General features: G+C 33.9%; 3 protein-coding genes and 1 long non-coding RNA gene across 4 annotated transcripts; 2 read left to right on the plus strand and 2 right to left on the minus strand.

The window, feature by feature from the left end:
- Window positions 1-1,112: 1,112 nt before the first annotated feature.
- LOC136822693 (uncharacterized) lies at window positions 1,113-3,543 on the minus strand. The gene is made up of 3 exons (XM_067078983.1): window positions 3,132-3,543; window positions 2,483-2,751; window positions 1,113-1,860 (listed from the first exon to the last, which is right to left on the minus strand). The coding sequence occupies exons 1-3, from the start codon at window positions 3,224-3,226 to the stop codon at window positions 1,610-1,612; spliced, it is 615 nt and encodes a 204-aa protein (XP_066935084.1). The 5' UTR covers window positions 3,227-3,543; the 3' UTR covers window positions 1,113-1,609.
- A 3,294-nt stretch (window positions 3,544-6,837) lies between these two features.
- LOC136822701 (uncharacterized) lies at window positions 6,838-8,475 on the plus strand. The gene is made up of 3 exons (XR_010848932.1): window positions 6,838-6,979; window positions 7,589-7,798; window positions 8,173-8,475. It is a non-coding gene; the product is annotated as an uncharacterized lncRNA (long non-coding RNA).
- Window positions 8,476-9,826: 1,351 nt separating this feature from the next.
- LOC136822702 (uncharacterized) lies at window positions 9,827-11,640 on the plus strand. Its single transcript, XM_067078984.1, has 2 exons — window positions 9,827-10,512; window positions 10,825-11,640. Exons 1-2 carry the CDS (start codon window positions 10,197-10,199, stop codon window positions 11,514-11,516), a joined length of 1,008 nt encoding a protein of 335 aa, XP_066935085.1. The 5' UTR covers window positions 9,827-10,196; the 3' UTR covers window positions 11,517-11,640.
- A 740-nt stretch (window positions 11,641-12,380) lies between these two features.
- LOC136822711 (uncharacterized) lies at window positions 12,381-16,729 on the minus strand. Its single transcript, XM_067078988.1, has 10 exons — window positions 16,313-16,729; window positions 16,125-16,193; window positions 15,822-15,899; window positions 15,630-15,701; window positions 15,056-15,405; window positions 14,555-14,817; window positions 14,120-14,373; window positions 13,765-13,978; window positions 13,303-13,519; window positions 12,381-13,129 (listed from the first exon to the last, which is right to left on the minus strand). The coding sequence occupies exons 1-6, from the start codon at window positions 16,329-16,331 to the stop codon at window positions 14,707-14,709; spliced, it is 699 nt and encodes a 232-aa protein (XP_066935089.1). The 5' UTR covers window positions 16,332-16,729; the 3' UTR covers window positions 12,381-13,129; window positions 13,303-13,519; window positions 13,765-13,978; window positions 14,120-14,373; window positions 14,555-14,706.
- Window positions 16,730-16,780: the final 51 nt, after the last annotated feature.

The following is a 16,780-nucleotide window of genomic DNA, read 5'->3' on the forward strand; positions in this document are numbered from 1 at the left end:
GTCCAAAGTTTTGAAAAAAATTAAAGATTTTTGCGTCTAGCCAACCGGAAGTCATTACTAGAGCGCAACCAGTCCTGATTACCCATGATTCATTTCGAGTGTGAAATGGCCTATTTGTTGCCAACCAAAATCCATCAACCGATCCAGACCCTTTTCAGCAGAAATTCAAAGTTTCCATGGAGACGACAAAAAGTTAAGCGTGAAATCGAAAGTGCCTTCTCGTCTACTTTACTCAACTCAGCGTCATTGAAATCAACAAAATACAAAGTTAAGCCAAAAGTAGACTCTAGTCTAGATTACACTAGGCTCGATGAAGCTCGTGGGCGGCCGCCAATACGCCAGCCAGCCATCGAAATGTTAGACGAGAGTCTACTTTTAGGCCAATTCCCTTCTTGGGATGGTAATTATTATTAGGACTTAGTTTTGGACGGGTATTTACTGTCAGTATTTGGCCTAAAAATGCTGACTTGGGGATAAACTTTTAAATCTGATACATAGATCAAAACGCTACCAACAGCTGGAAACAAAACCTTTAACGATCGATTCACCTATCGACCTATTATCTTAACGCGAAATTTAAGACAATTACTTTCGAAAAAAAGGCGAAAATTTGTACGTATTAAGTAGTAAGACTCCACATATAAACAAAAAAGTGACAAATCCGACAATTTTTAAAATGGAGAGTTTTCGCGGACCCAAAATTGCGAAATTAAATTTTGCAAATACTATACTCGCTTAAATTTCTCCACTTCAGACAGGAAAAAACACAAGTCGAACATGAGATTGAGACAATCTTTTATTTAAACTCAGAAGATATGTATTTTGTGTAAATGCTTCCTTTTTTCTAAATATACATAATATATTACATCTTTGCCCTTGTCGTGCGCGGATTTGTAATATCTGTGCAAAATTGTAAAACTTGTTGTAATTATAATAATATAATTTGTTTGTGTTCAATGTGTTTGTTTGACGAAAACTAATATCATTTCTTGCGTATATTCATAATCACTGTGCAAAAAGGTATCTATCACATCTTTGCGTAGCTTAAACATTACAAATTTGCGCCGCAAGGATCATTATAAAATTGCGCAGTATTACAAATTTGCGCTCACGCTATAGTAATATGGCCCTAACTCAACCTTGGCCCAGCAACTTGATTTCGCTTGACGTCAAATTGCGAACATTGGCCCATACAGTGGGTTCGAAAAAGGTATAAAAATTCAATATAAAATCAAATCGCGTGCTGGTTCGATATCGTGCTGGAAATACCGTTCCGGGAATCTTATAGATCTTTATGAGTATGAGCGAACCTGGTCTCTTTTTCATCAGTTCAAAAATCATCCTAAAAACCTTTGATATCCTTATCCTCCCAAAAAATGCCCATGAAGTCAAAGTAAGAACCAAAAAGAGAGTAAAAAAATATAAACAGTAAAAAGTATTTCAAAATAAAATAGAAAGTTCTGTCTCTGATGCCATTGAAAATAGACCCGCATAATGTTAGATACATGAAAAGATCTGAATGGAAGATCCAAAATAAGAAGAAAAAGAAGAAAAATATAAACAGAAGTATCGCGTGTGGAGACTTTAAAAAAGACTTTTTAAACAGTTTCTAGCCTCTAAACATGAAGGGTCCATTAATGATGGCTTCGTCCACTTTAGCCGTCATTTCTTCAAGGCTATTGACGTGAACGGGCAACTTTAAAACATAACCGCACGTGCTCGACTCTGGATAACAATTGCATGATTCGTTACAAAAGTGTTCAAACGAAACGATTATTTTTGGTTGGAATCCCATGGGAGGGATATTCATACTCCCGGTGATGAACTGACAAACATCACTGAGTGAATGGGTACAATTTTCTAAAAAAAAGGGAAAGAAATCACAGTCTGGTTTGTTTCATTTGTTTCTAGAATATTCTTTTACCTCTAAAAAATACTGTGAAGCTGAAATTTGGCACAGAGGTCCCTTAAGATCTCAAGAATCACCAGAAAAAAAGCGCAAAAAATCGGAGCAATTTTGAACCCTTTTTGGGCTAATTTCCTATTGCGTCATTTTTCAGTACAAAACCTTTAAACCATGATAAAAGACTTCAAAAATAAATTTAAACTGGTTCATTGAAGGAGTAGATGACGAGAATGGGGTTATTTATCAATTTTGGTTCACTGGGGTTCACCCCAGAAATTGCCCCCAAAGCCCCAAAATCTGCCATTTTTGTCGATAACATCATTACTTGTACATGAAGTTTTTCACAGTGGTCACGTTCTAAGATTGAAGATTTACTGATTGAAAAATGATTAATATACAACAATTTTATCAGAAGTTGTTTTTTCTTCTTCATTTTTCATTTTCAAATCTCTTTCAGAAAGTTTTTATGTGACAATGATCTACTCACAAATATCTTTTTAACGAGCACAATAATTAAAATCGAAAAAAGAAAGAAAAGCCTTTTCCTTAATTCCACAGAAAAAGTAAATATCTTACCACTGAAATTAATATTCTGGATATAATCGCAGAAAAATTTGTAGACTGTGTCTTCTTTCATATATTTATTTGATCCTTCAGGTGCGAATTGAGGCTTCAATTGTTCGACAAAGTAGAAATAATCAAGTTTCTTGTTGTATGTGAAGTACTTTGAAAATTCATCTAAATTTTCTTTGATGATTGGGAATAAACCTCGAATGTTTATCCCTTGTTGAAGTTGCCGTATAGCTTCCATTCTTGGCTCCCAGAATTCTTTGTGGTAGACCATTCTGAAGAAAAAAACAAATTTCATCTGATGAAAACATAACAAAGCTTGAAATGTTGCATTACACCAACGTGAAAAAAACCTCCGGTGCCCCTCTTCAAAACCTCACTTTGAAAAAATATTTTGGGGTTTCATTCAGGAGTCTGCAGAAGCATGAAAGGTCCATATTTCATTATTTTCATATTTACTTTTTCCAGGTTGAGGGGATAGAAGTAGTTGTCCAAAAACAAATCTTGAGTGAATTTCGGTGAAAATACAACTCTTTAGGGGAGACTAATTGAATTCGACTTGGATTCTAAGGCCCTCTTCCACTTTAACTTTTCCGAATTGAAAACCTACTCTTGGTCATGCTAGTTTCAATCACCCAATTATAATTAAACTCACTTCAAAAATTCATTTTTGTTCTCAAATTTTGGTGGTAAACCTTGGTGACCGATTTTTAAAAGTAAATCGAATGAATCGTAATTTTCAAATGCCATTTTAAGTTCTTGTTCATTGGATGCAGTAGCAATCTAAATGGATAACAAATAAAGAATTGATAACTAAAAATTTTTCACATAAAATCACTGTCAAACCGCACTGGCTCAACTTCAATATCTTTCAATTCCCTCAAGGCCCAATTTTCAAGTTGACTACATGAAACCTAAAAACCACACTTTAAAAATAAAATTTAAAAAGAAAGAAAAAAAGAAGGATTAAGGGTGCAAAATTTCAACCAAATTGGTCTATTTTTGAAGTCTCCAGCCTGCCTCAAAGTTTTGAGCGGACAGAAAGACTGATTGACTGACGAATAACTGACACACATTCTCAGATTCTTGTCCAACTGAATTTGAGAAAAAAATTGATAGTAGACGTGTACTTTAATTTTAAAAGAATGGTGCTCTAAAATCAGAGGGAAGAAATTTTGGTGAGAATTTCATTTCTTCCCTCAAAGTAAACTTTTTTCAACTTACTGGTTTTACTGAAGGTGATTCAAGAAATTCTTGTGTTGGGTCAGCTGGTAGGTCACAAAGGACTTTAAAGCATTCTTCGCTTAGTATCGAAGGTGATGGGCCCATTTGTAAAAAACAAATTCCCATGATATAACCAGCATATTTGAATTGCTGTTCAAACACGAGAGATACTTGTACTTTTGGCGCACCATTGGATAGCAGTTCCGAGTGTATGTATTTCAAGCAAGCTAAAATAAATTAGAAAACAGGGCATGTAAGGAAAACAAGCAATATGCTAAATGGACCTCTATCTGAGGTAAAAGTCAAATACAAAAAGAAAATTAGCAATAATAGAAATCATAATAGGCCGTAAGGCAGATTGATTTCTTTGACTGATGTTATATACACCATATTCACATAGATCAGAATTACTAATCTGTTTTTTATCCTGACAATTAAAAAAGTATGCGCTTTTTTTTATAAGAACCAGTAAATTTTGGCTCAGGCTGCGCTGTTCTTAATTTTTAGAATTTTTCGGGCCTAATTTTCTTAATACGCTTACTTTCTTTACTTAAGAACTTAAAATGGGTTTAAAATCTGTTAAAATCTATTAAAATCAGTACTTTCTTAGTATCTTCTGAAATCTGAGGCTCAGATTGTTCTTAATTTGTTCTTAGGTTTTGGCCGAATTTAAGCCTTGTGTTCTTATAAAATTGTAGTCCATACAGTCAAATAAAATTAAAGTGTTATTAATATAATTTATTAGTATTATTATTCATTTTGAATGCTTATTGATTTTTATGCTATATATATATATTAAAGGGAATTTCCCCAAATACAAAAATACAGCCAACAAAAATTTCTTAGGAAAAATGGGTTAAGGCAAGGACTCTTAAGTCTTTGCATTAAAAATGACTTTGAAGTTAAGACATGTCAAAATTTTCAAAGGATTGTTTATTGATCTGACCTTCAGCATGATTTTTCTAGTTAGAAAAGCGTTATAGGAAATTCAATTGTGGCTTTCTGAAAATATATACTTTTTTTGTTTAAACTTTAGGAAAGAAATTTATATAAAAAAAACTGACACAATACCTCAAATGTAAAGACAGTTCTTAAGCCACGTTTTAGAGAACCTTGCCTTTTTCTAAAGCTGTGTGAATTTCCTCTTGATCCCTGTTTTATGGGGCAAAATAAATACAGTGACAAGTAAACTTTCCCTTTTAAATATGAATTGACCTCCAAAAGTTTTAATTTGAGAAGCAAACTTTGCTTAAGAGTTTTCTGATACTTACTTGAAAGAAATTCTCTTCTCAATCCACCAGTGTCATGTGCAATCTCTCTAGGAAATTTAACAAGGAGGGTATTCAATGGATTAGTCCATATTTTTTTGCAATGATCCATCCAGTCCTTCCAGCATAAAACAGGTCGTCTTCTACAATGTAACAGGTCAGTTCTTGCAGATTTTTGGATTTCTTGCAATTGCATCAGTTGAGCGGCGTAATCAGAATCTTTGCTTGGACCATCCTCTGGTGGATCACCTTCATATGGTATGGTATCATCATTGTTTTGGATCTCAATACACTCATCACCTATAAGGTCAAATTTTAAGGCACATCTAGCTGCATGTGTCTCGAGAACTTCAAGTGGGAACAGCTCACTACATATAGGACAGCTATCAAAAGCATCAATCTTTCTTCTTTTTGAATCTGCAGACAGTCGGTCTCCAACATTTTTTGAGCATTCAGTACGATCATCCTCATATTGATCATCATCCAAATCCATCTCCTCCAAATCTGAGGAAGAGCCTTTCCAATCACGCGTATGTAAATTGGGCCTTGACCAAACACATGCTTGATAGTTTCAAATTCAATTCTTCCAAGTTGCATTCAACCAAGGTTTTTTCTACGGGCTTTACAAAGGAGAAATTTGGGAGTACTGGAAACTTTTCATGGAAACTAACAGCAATAGCACATCGTAAATCTGTTTCGGACATATTGCTGTCAAAAGTAAAGGCCAAAGCAACAAGTCCTTCTTTATAGTAGCATTGTCGTTTTAACTTCAAAGGAACTTTCGAAATATTTGATGAAGGGATGAGAAACACATCTTTCATGCACTCCTTCTTTGCAGCACTTTTACCAGCATTTTTGTTAGATTTCGATTTCAATTTTGTATTTTGTAACGAAGGAAAAAGCTTGCTCAATGCAGCTTGGTTTTTATTTGACTTCTTGCAACTACATTCCTTTTTTTCAATCCACCAGCCAGAGAGAGAACAAACAACACAAATGATAAAAATAAGCTGAACTACCAGCAGTCTTTGGACCTTTACCCAAGCAGCCAACAGCCAAGTCAAGGACAGGACATCCATGACCATGTGCCTCATGTAGATTTTCCAGTGAAGTAAAGGCCCGTCTACATGGTGAAAAAAGAAAATTGACTAAGCGTGACCAAAAAAATTGATATTATAAAAATGAAAGTTAGTGTTATAAAAAAAAGTTGATATTATAAAAAAAGTTGGTATTATAAAAAAAAGATCTGATATTATAAAAATGAAAGTTGGTATTATAAAAGTGAAAGTTGGTATTATAAAAAAAATTTAGTGTTATAAAAGAAAGTTGATATTATAAAAAAAACTTAGTATTAAAAAGCCTTTTGGCGCGCCATAGCTGCTCTTGAAGGTCTATACATACCAATCTCTTAAAACAACAAGAATACGTTTAAAATTAGTTTGATCAATTCTCTAGACAACTACTGAAGCGCCAACTCTCTTTAACCCAAGGGTAGAATCTAACAAGATCGCTGTTAAATTTTTTGAAATGATTCGAAACATTTTGACTGTATTTGATGAAATCTTAACAAAACTGCTTGTTAGTTTAATGACTTTATGGTGAAACATAACATAAAACCAAGCGAAAACCCGTTCAAGTTTAGGCTGCGCGCATCCCCAGAATTTAATTTGTTATAGGGGATGCGTATCGTGAATGAAATTCTCGTCCGAGAGTTACCCCAGAATTGGGGTAACCTCGCTCAATTCTAAGAGAGTTGAAAAAATATATATTCGAGTTATGTTAACATCATCGTCTGCGATGGAGAGTTTGTTTTGATTTTTATTAAAAAATCAAAATGGGATACAACCTTATCACATTTAAACACACAAATTATCACACAAATTATCAATTATGGAACATGTTTTGGACTTCACAAAGTTCATTTTCAACGTTGAACAGCTACTTCCAGCTCAGGAAAATATAATTAAAGAGTTTTTAACCACTCGAAAGCACATATTTTTCAGTGCACCAACAGGTAAGTTATGAGTTTATGATTCATAAACATTGAACAACATTATTTTCAAAGATATGTTACCTGTCTGTCTATGTGTTTCATCCCCATCATTCCTACTATATCCCCCACAACCGTCAACGCTTTTACTATCCAGAAGAGAATGCCCCGGGGGGGTACGTAGGCAAATGAAGGGTACGGTATGTGCCGCCCTTAAGGGTACCTTTTTTGGACTTCCAAAGTCCCGCTAAGGGTCGGAAAAATCAGAAAATCAAATTTCAGTCCCACTAAGGGTCGGAAAGATAGGAAAATTTCAACTTTTTACCTCCTGAAAGATCGAAATTTGGTCAAAATTGGTCAAATTAGTCCCGCTAAGGGTCGTAAAATTCACAAAATTTTCCTTGGTTTTCTCTTTTCTAGTCCCGGTAAGGGACGAAAGTCGGGCGGCACCCCCCCCGTCAGCTTGCAACCCTAGTACCCCCCCCCCCCCCGGGAGAATGCCCTATGCTTGCAAGACTCCAAGTTGCAGTTGAAGTCCAACTGATTTTTAAAAACCCACAGATTTACCAAAATTAAAGTTTTGAGATAATTTTAATTTATTGACATGATCAGACATGATTGATCTTTGAATAGGTTTTGGCAAATCACTAGCATTTCAATGCCTTCCTTGGGCCTATGATTCATATAAAGAACAAGCCATTGGCACTTCGACAATCATTGTTGTATCACCACTTAAGGCGTTGATTGAAGATCAAGTATTAAAGCTTAAGGAGATTGGTATAACTGCTATCTATCTCAGTCCAGAGGTGATGAAAGATGAAAGTATTGATCAAGTTTTCCAGGGTAGGTATTATTCAATCAACATGACTTTCAGCATTCAGCGATTGATGACGATCATGTATTTATATATCCAATAATGATGCGACCATTTTGAATGGTATGCAAAATAGCAACAATTGCTAACATGACATGCTATTATATTAGATTGGCTACTTCTTGCTAACAATAATTGCTGTTTTGCCTGACGTTCTAATATTAGTCATAAAAATGTCAATGTTTGACAAAATTGAGCGTATAATAAATATGGAATGAATATGATGTAAATCTACCAAAACACACAAAATCTTTTGCGGATTGATATTTTTCTAGAATCACCCTATTTTCACTCTTTTTTGTAACCTATAGACTAGTAATTCACAATAACTCTTCAAATCTAGATGTCCAAGAGGGGTTTTACTCACTGGTATACGCTTGTCCAGAAAGCCTTTTACAGAACAAAAGATGGAGAAAACTAATTTCAAGTGATGAGTTTCGTAGTCATTGTATTGGTATAGTTATTGACGAAGCCCATGTTGTTGTTTCTTGGTTAGTATGTGGTCTTTCATTTCTTAGTTAAACCTGCTTAAATCAATTTAGTGTCCAGCTTTTTATCCACAGTTGAAGGTAAATTCTTTGAAAACCACTAATAATTCCAACTTATTCTAATGATAATCTCAAAACTAGCAATTTTGCTTCAATATTATTTAGAAACATTGCTATTATTTAAAGCTATGAATGTTAATGTTAATGTTAATGTATATATTCTTTAAAGTCGAAAATTGTGTACAAATCTGTACTAGCTTTAAAGCTAATAGAGTTCGACTGCCTATTTTACAAAATAAATCATTCATCATCATCTGTTAATGCCCAATCACTGACGATTTCTTCTGTAGAGCATTTTGGTTTGTAATTTGAAAATATTTTTGTTTGGTTTTGTAATTTTTTAACGAGGCGTAGTTTTGTTCTTGGGCTTCCTCTTACGCACCAGTTGAATCCTTTATTGTTATCGTTTTTGTTGAGTTTCTTTGCTTGTTCGTGCATCTCCTTGATCTTTTTCCGTTCGTTGATTGTGAAATCTTCCGTTATACTTACCTGAAAGAAACAGGTATCTTTTAGCATGTGTAAATTCTTCATGATAAGATCTTTGTCATGTTGACTTTGCAGGGTGACTTTCAGAGGACGGCCATTCTTAGTTTTTCTGTCTCCTAATCTATGGTGAGTAACATTGATTTTTGGAACATTGATGTCATCTAGGAGTTCTCGGAACCGAAATATGTCATATTTTTCCCCATTTTCTTCTTTTTCCTTATCTGGGCCTGAATATTCGAGAAACCCGTGAACGATCATATTCAGTTTTCTAGATTCTATGTCTCTCCTTTCACTTTCTTCCTTCCGTTTTTGTTCTTCGGCAGATTTTATATCTTCTTTTTGCTTCTTGGTAATCTCGGCGTATGTTTTCTTTGATGTTTCCGTCATTATTTCTGCTGTGTGCTTTATTTCCTCCTTTATCATGCTTCTTGTCTTTTCCTCCATCTCTTGTAGTTTTCCTGCCAGAAAGGTTTTGAGGTCATTTTTGATGGAATCACGGGTTTTTGTGTTGGTGTTGACATCATTGTTCAGTTTTTGTATGACGTCGTCTTTCTTTTTAAGTTCATTTTGCATCATATGTTGAGTGTTTTTTCCCACTTTATTTCTTAGGTTTTTCGTTATTCGTACGCAGTTTGAACATAAGTAATGATCGTTGTAGGATGTCACGAATATTTGTAGTTGATACAGGGGTAACTGTGTGCACTCATAATGAACTGATCTTTTACATTTTTTGCATTCCAAGCGATCCAGGTCTTCGTTTTCAGTACATCTTGACGGCGTGCAAGCTTGAGGTGGTGAGGCTGCTTCGAAAGGCTGATCTTTATCCATTTTGATGTTATTTTCATGAATTTTGATGTTTTTATTTGTTTTCAGCCATTTTTTCGAAGAGCGTTGCAAAAGCGTCTGATCTAGTTGACGTCAAATAAAAAACTGCTTTAAAAGCTTTAAAACTTCTCAATATGAACTTTGAATATACTACAGGGGTTTAAGCACTGAAAAGAAGAAGCCATTCAGAAAATGGTATGGAGCAATTCATGAATTTCAAGCACTCCTTGGTAAAGATGTGCGCTATATCCTTATAACGGCAACAGCAACCAAGGAAACAGAAAACAAATTTTTTTTGTTGCTTGGACTAAACCACAGTGACTTTTACATTATTCACAAGCACCCAAACAAAAACAACATATATTATAGTGCCATTGAGGTAGCAAAAGGACAAATTATTGAATGTTTTGGAAATCTGATCAGAGAGCTGGAAGAAAAAAAGACAGACACAGAGAGGACAATTATCTATGATCAAACCAAACACCACGCAACAACCATTTTCAACAGCATGTGTTTTGAACTTGGGGATAATCTTTATCACGAAACAGTACGAACACAGAATAGATTAATTGAAATGTTCCATTCAGTAAACCCGTCTAGTGTTAAAAAACATGTTGTGAAAGAGATGAGGAAAGTCAAGAGTCATCTGAGATGTGTAATTTGCACTTCTGCATTTGGAATTGGTATTGATGTTCAAGAGGTGAATAGGTGCTTTCATTTTGGTCCATCCCTCACCATGGAAGGGTTTATTCAAGAAAGTGGCAGAATCGGTCGCAATGGAAAACAGAGTACCAGTATTTTACTCTACAACAGCATTCTACAGGGTAATTTTTCATTGAATATATATTTCAAAAGATCATAGCTTAAGGAAACAATTTTTGCAGGGACTAAATTTTTAGGTGTCTTAATTTTAAATTTTTTGCAGAATCTAATTTTGTGGATTTTCAGTGTTTCAGAAAATTACTGCCGTTCTGCAAATTGTTAGCCAAATTGCTTTTCTTATTTGAAAAATTTAGCAGTCGTAAATTTTGTGGATAGAATCACGGTTGTTCTCCTTGCTGTAAGATAGGAAGTCTTAATTTCTAAAAAGCTAAGAACTCGCAGTATTTTAAATCAAATGTAACTTCAAATTTAAGGTCACTGCTCTCTAGAAATGAAAGATTTCATTGGTACTAAATCATGTCGAAGAGAGAAATGTATGTCAAAGTTCCAGGGATCCTATTCACCTCCAACAAGAATGTGTCTTTGTTGCGATTTGTGCTTTTTGAAATGTAGTTGTGGTGACTGCTTTAAGCCAAGATTGAAAGCTCCCACAAAGGAATATTCATGCAAACTTCGACCGGTCTCACAGGATGAAAGAAGTCAAGTACGTGGTCTCTTAGAGGATTATTCTGAACAAAATTTTCGGAAGCTCAGGCAGGCAGTTAAACAGGTCTCCCTACCAATAATGTATTTTGAGTTCAGACATTTCCACATTAATCAAGTAATGGAAAATATCAGGAAGATTTTTACAATCAAAGATGTTTATGCTAAAATTGAGATCTGGAGAAGATGTCATGCTGTGGCAATTTTGAACATTTTTCAAAAGGTTTTTGGGGATGTTGAAATGGTGGATAATGAAGAAAGCAAGCAATCGCATGAAATTTCAGTGGAGGTTGATCCCAACTGGTTTTCCATCATAAATGACACTAGTTTTCAAAACCAGATATCAGAATACATGTTTTCTAAACTTACAGTGACCATGGAAGATGAATGTCTTGCTAGTTCAAAACGATCGTTTGATGAAACTTTCAACGAGACTAATGATGATGAATTTAATGATGAATGAAAATATTTCAAAGACATTTGAATTTAGCTGGAAAATCATGAGTTACATCAAATAATCTTGGTTTATTTTTCGCCTTGCCTAACAGTAGCACTATTTTTCATTTTTAAAAACGAAAAAATTTATATTTTTTAACTGTTTATTTTGGAAGAGGTTTATTTTAGTTATATACCATTTATTTGCTTTGGTGTTATAATAATAATAAAACATAATTATGAGAAAGTTTCTATTGTACAAGCATACACAAAATTTAAAGTTTTGTGCATAATCATAAAACAGAATCTTTGTTTTACACTATGTAAAATAAAAGCACTTTAAAAACTAATAATGTGTAATGTTTAATTTCAATGAGTAATAATTTTATCTTGCAAACTCTGTTGAACACTGTATTTCCCTCTTTCCATCTTTTGGTCAAAAACACCCCCAGCTAGGTAGTTGCAGCTGAGTTCAATTCTCAGCCTGGGGAAATGCTAAATGCACTAAATTATGTCAAAAACGTGAAAGATGACGAAAACTTTTTTATGGCCACTGGAAACCAGCAAGACCAAATTGGAAATTTTCAAAATGGTATGTATTTTTTTAAATTTTGTCACTCCTTTCCCTTTCTAACGTCATTGTTTGTTGGTCTCCATCCGATTCAAAATTGTCCCCCACCCTGACCTTGAGGAGTTGCTGGCTGTTAGGTGGAAAGTGCCAATTAATAAACTTACCTGTTAAAGTGCATAAAGCAAATACCTAACACAGGTTTGACCCTGAACATTCCTCAATTTGGCCAAAACCCGTTAAATAATATATTATGGGATTGGGGATAAGGGGTTGGGCAGCATAACATAACATGTTGAAACAATATGGACACCCTTGTCTCATCAATGACCTTCCCAAGTTGTGTTTCCAAGTTTAAAAATATATAATGTTTATAAAGGTTTATGAAAATAGTTTTCTAATAAAAAAATAATATAAAAAATGATAAAAAAATCAAAATTACTTAAATGTTTACAAAGTTTTATGAAAAGGTTGTCAAAAAAAAACAAACCAGAATTACAAAAATAAAATGAAAAGTCACTCTTGTTTTCCTACAGTAAAAAAACATAACATATAAATAACAATAATAATAGTAATAATAAGATGTATCAGAAAATAATCCTAAATAAATCTCAAGAAATTAATATGTAACCAATCTATCTAGGTATTAAAGTGTTAATAATAAATCCTCCAAATCAAATTTTATCGACAGCTTTTTGTTTTAAGCGTTTTATCAACACGTAACGCGATATATTCAAAAAAACCATGAATGTCAAAGTCTGATAAAAGGCTTTCGTCCATCGCAAAATGATTATATGTTCTTCCAGCCTTTCTTTGGAAAATGTCATTGCCAACCAATTCATTGACAAGCTTTCTAAAATCCGCCTTATCGTTTGTTCGTGTGTGCTTACCTGATCTCTTCACGATTCCAACCATCAGGTCAAAATTGTGACATAGAACTTTATTTACATCCAGAGCTTTGCAATATCTATCCATGATCTTCAAATCCAGTGCATTTGGTCCAAGTCGACGTCGAATATTTTTCACAAGTCTAATATAATGTTCCATTTCAAGGTCGAGTGGGATGTTCCCTCCTGAAATAGAAATAAAAATAAAGCACGTAGTATATGTAGCATGCACATACCTCATATATCAACATAGGAAAAGAACCAACCAAGAAAGAAAGTATTGAATAATCTAAATATATTTGTGTGAAAGTTTTTTTTGCTGCAGAAAACAGTGCAAGATAGTTTTGGTTTTTAAGCACCTTTTCCACCTTTGTTCTTGACGAATCGGTTCCAGATCAGTGAGTGAGCTTGTCTCTGCGAGAGGAGACTGTTGACTTGAATGATCAGGTAAGCAGCCTCAACACAATATTTTTGGCTGTGCGAGCCCTCGTTGTAGAAATAGGGTAACACAAATTTCCAACATCTTAGAAGTCGAGGTCAGGTAGTCAAGGTAGTTCAATATTGATCATCAGAAATCTGAAATTATTTTTAAATGGACAAAAAGGTGTAAGAAATACTTTCAACACACTTTTCCATCTCGAAATTCAGTATAGTTCAATAACATTTTGAAAAACACAGGCTAAATAAAAAGTTGTGTAAATTATTGTTCTTTGTCTGAAACAAAGAACTTTGCTTTAGCCAGTGTTCTAAATATTTCTATCCGATTTTGTCTGAAGTCAATTGAGAATAAAATCATATTTCCTAAAGGAGTAAGTACTTACATTTTCACCCTCGTGTAGACCGTGTACTGTTTTTTCATGGTTGAATTTAGCTTTCCCATTAACTAGAAACATTCTGTCACATTTCTCAAAGTTGCATTTAAATTTACCATCAATCTTTTGACTTTTGGCTTGAATAGCAGTTAAGAAATTCTCCGTGTTCGAGGAAACGAGAACAAACTTGTCAACAACCTCTGCACAAAGGTTCTCCAGGAATCTTAAACAATAAATGTACTATGTGAAAGACCTCATTCACAATTGTTGAAATATATGCCCCTTTATTGTTTCATCATTTCAAAAACTGAAACTCAATAGCTTGAGCAGTAAGAAGCAAGTAAAAATAGTGAGAAACCAGTACCTTTTTCGTTCTACTTTGTCAGTGGTTTCAATTTGAGAGATTGAATCTGGGATTGGATCAATGTCGTCGATGCCAAGGCATTTCATTGTTGCTGCAACTATTCTGGTTCTCAGTTCTAAGTGTAGAAAATTCTTTGTAGCTGAAACACGTCTTTTGACCTCAGTCGTCAGATTTCGTCGATTAATTAATACTTTGTCTGCTCCGAGGGTGCAAACGTCTTGCGATGACTGTTTGTAAAATCGATCATAACAAAGCTTAAAAAAACATGTGTTGATTACAAAACATTTAAATGATACTTTCAGGGTTTTTTGTTGGAAATCACCCAAAAAATATTACATCATAGACACCCCATTTTTGATCCCATGCAATTAAAAAAAAAATTTCAAATCCTAAATTTTTGGGATTGAATTAAAATCCAATTTACAAATATTAAACCTGCATTAGTTTCATGTCACTGTGAAAATCAGCAACCACAAATTGAAAACCATCAAATCTTTCATCAGGTTCAAACCCGTTACTACACTGGAAGGCAGCATTCACACATCTTTCGATGGTTAATTGATCTCCTGCCACTGTCTGGGAATAGTTTATTTTGTCTTCTCCTTCGCCATACGACGGTTGATATTGCTGCAAGTCTTGAAGAACTTCATGATACCTTGAGTGGTGTTTTCATTTTCATAAATTAACCCCAAAAATATCTAATAAACAATAATCAATAAAAGTGTATACAGCCAAAAAAAGTAGAAGACAAGTCATAAAGTGTTCAATAGCTCAATAGCATACTCTAAGGCTATTTTCTTAAAACATTTTCTTTAAAAAAATCATATTACATGAAACTTTTCTATACTATAAGTGAAGAGCTATGTTTTTGAGAGGATGGTTTGGTTTCGAAACATGCATAGAAAATTCTAATATAAAGGATATGACGGTACATACACTTTCGGACTTTTTGCTCATTTCTTCAGCATATTGATGAGGAGTATGGTTAACGACAAATTTTGAAAAGGGCTCTAACGCAGGAATTGAAGATGTTATTATTCTCGATATCAGTGTCATATAGTTCAGTCGTTGCTTTGTATGATCACTTGCTTTGCAGATGAATGCTTCATGGTCTAGTTCTGACAGTGCAGTGGCAGGTTTTGTATCATTTAGGTGGTTGCAATTAACACGATGCATGACAGCCATTTTTGCAGTGTGGTGGATGTCAATATTCTGGTGTTCTTCCGTCATATCACTTACACGAACCTTTGTATCCACATTATCAATGACAAGTGTTGAACCATTTTCTGAAAAGAATATAATGCATATTTTATTTTATTTTATTTTACATGAATTCAAATGACAAGAGTCATTCAGAAACTCCTCATTAAAATATGGATGGACTAAGAGCATGGCACTCTTTCCAATAAAATATCAAATAGAATCGCTCTTAGCAGGACTCGAACCTGAACGTATTTTAATGAAGGTGTTTCAATTGAATGACAAAATCGAGAATTAAGAAAATTCCCACCTGGGTTTGAGAAAACTCGTGATTTGCCTGAGGGTAGAATTTTCTCAGCGTGTTTCAATGGCGTTGAAGTAACTAAATGAAAAAAATATGAAGAAACAAAATCAGATATCAATCAATAAGCAACCACAATTAAAGCAAATAAAACTACAAAATAGATGGAGTGAGAGTTGTGGACAAGCTGATAATAATTACCTTTAGCTCTTTCAATAGAAAATGATTTTGATAATTTATCAGAAGCATGGAAATCTTGAGATTCAGGGTCGACATGATCTGAAAAATTTGATTTTACCTTTATTTTGTAAATTGCAGATAAACTTATGTGCTTTTTTTAATTGACCAAATTTTTCAGACTAAAATGTTCACAAAACATGGTTGTTTAATTTATGACACAATAAAAAAAGCTGCCATGACTACTTTGTAATTTTCAGAATTTTTTTTTTGATGTAAATCTTATACCAAAAATGGGGCTGTGATTAGAACAGTGATAAGGTATACCTGATGAATCTTTTTCTCCGATACGAGAGCCTCTGCTTACATCTGATCTTTGAGAAATCACATTAACATCTGAAAATTAAAAAAAATGAGATATTCAATTTGGCAATTTGGCAAAGTGTTAACAAAGTATATATTTTTCTATTGTGCAGGTTACATAGATCTACATGAAAGATATTGAATAAACTCACATTCATTGCTTGGTTCCATAGTTGTTTTGACCTCAGGTGTTTGAACAAAGTCATCTATGGGAATCAAAGTTAGTAAACTGTCATTATCAAATAGATACTAAAATATAGTTATTAGGTACGATCAATACTGAATACATATCTCAAATTACCCTTTCACGGCGATCTGTAATCGGATTTATCGGATTAAAAAGATGACCATTTTTGGTCGTAAAGAGAATGGACGATATTTAACGACAGGATCTTTCTTTCATCCGATAAGGAAGATAAAAACGAATATCCAGTGAAAATTTGAGAACTCTAGCCCTTCCCAATCGGGAATTAATTCGATTCCGATTTTGAGGGATCTAAAGCGGGATGAAGCGGGATTTTGAGGGATCTAAAATCAAACTTTTCAAGAAATTCCCGATTCTGAATAGTTTTTATCAAAAAAAAAAAATTAGTTTTCAAATTTTACACATATGGGCTTTA

This window comes from Clytia hemisphaerica, unplaced genomic scaffold (genome assembly GCF_902728285.1).
Source record: "Clytia hemisphaerica strain Z4C2 unplaced genomic scaffold, Clytia hemisphaerica genome assembly, whole genome shotgun sequence".
Taxonomy (NCBI): domain Eukaryota; kingdom Metazoa; phylum Cnidaria; class Hydrozoa; order Leptothecata; family Clytiidae; genus Clytia; species Clytia hemisphaerica.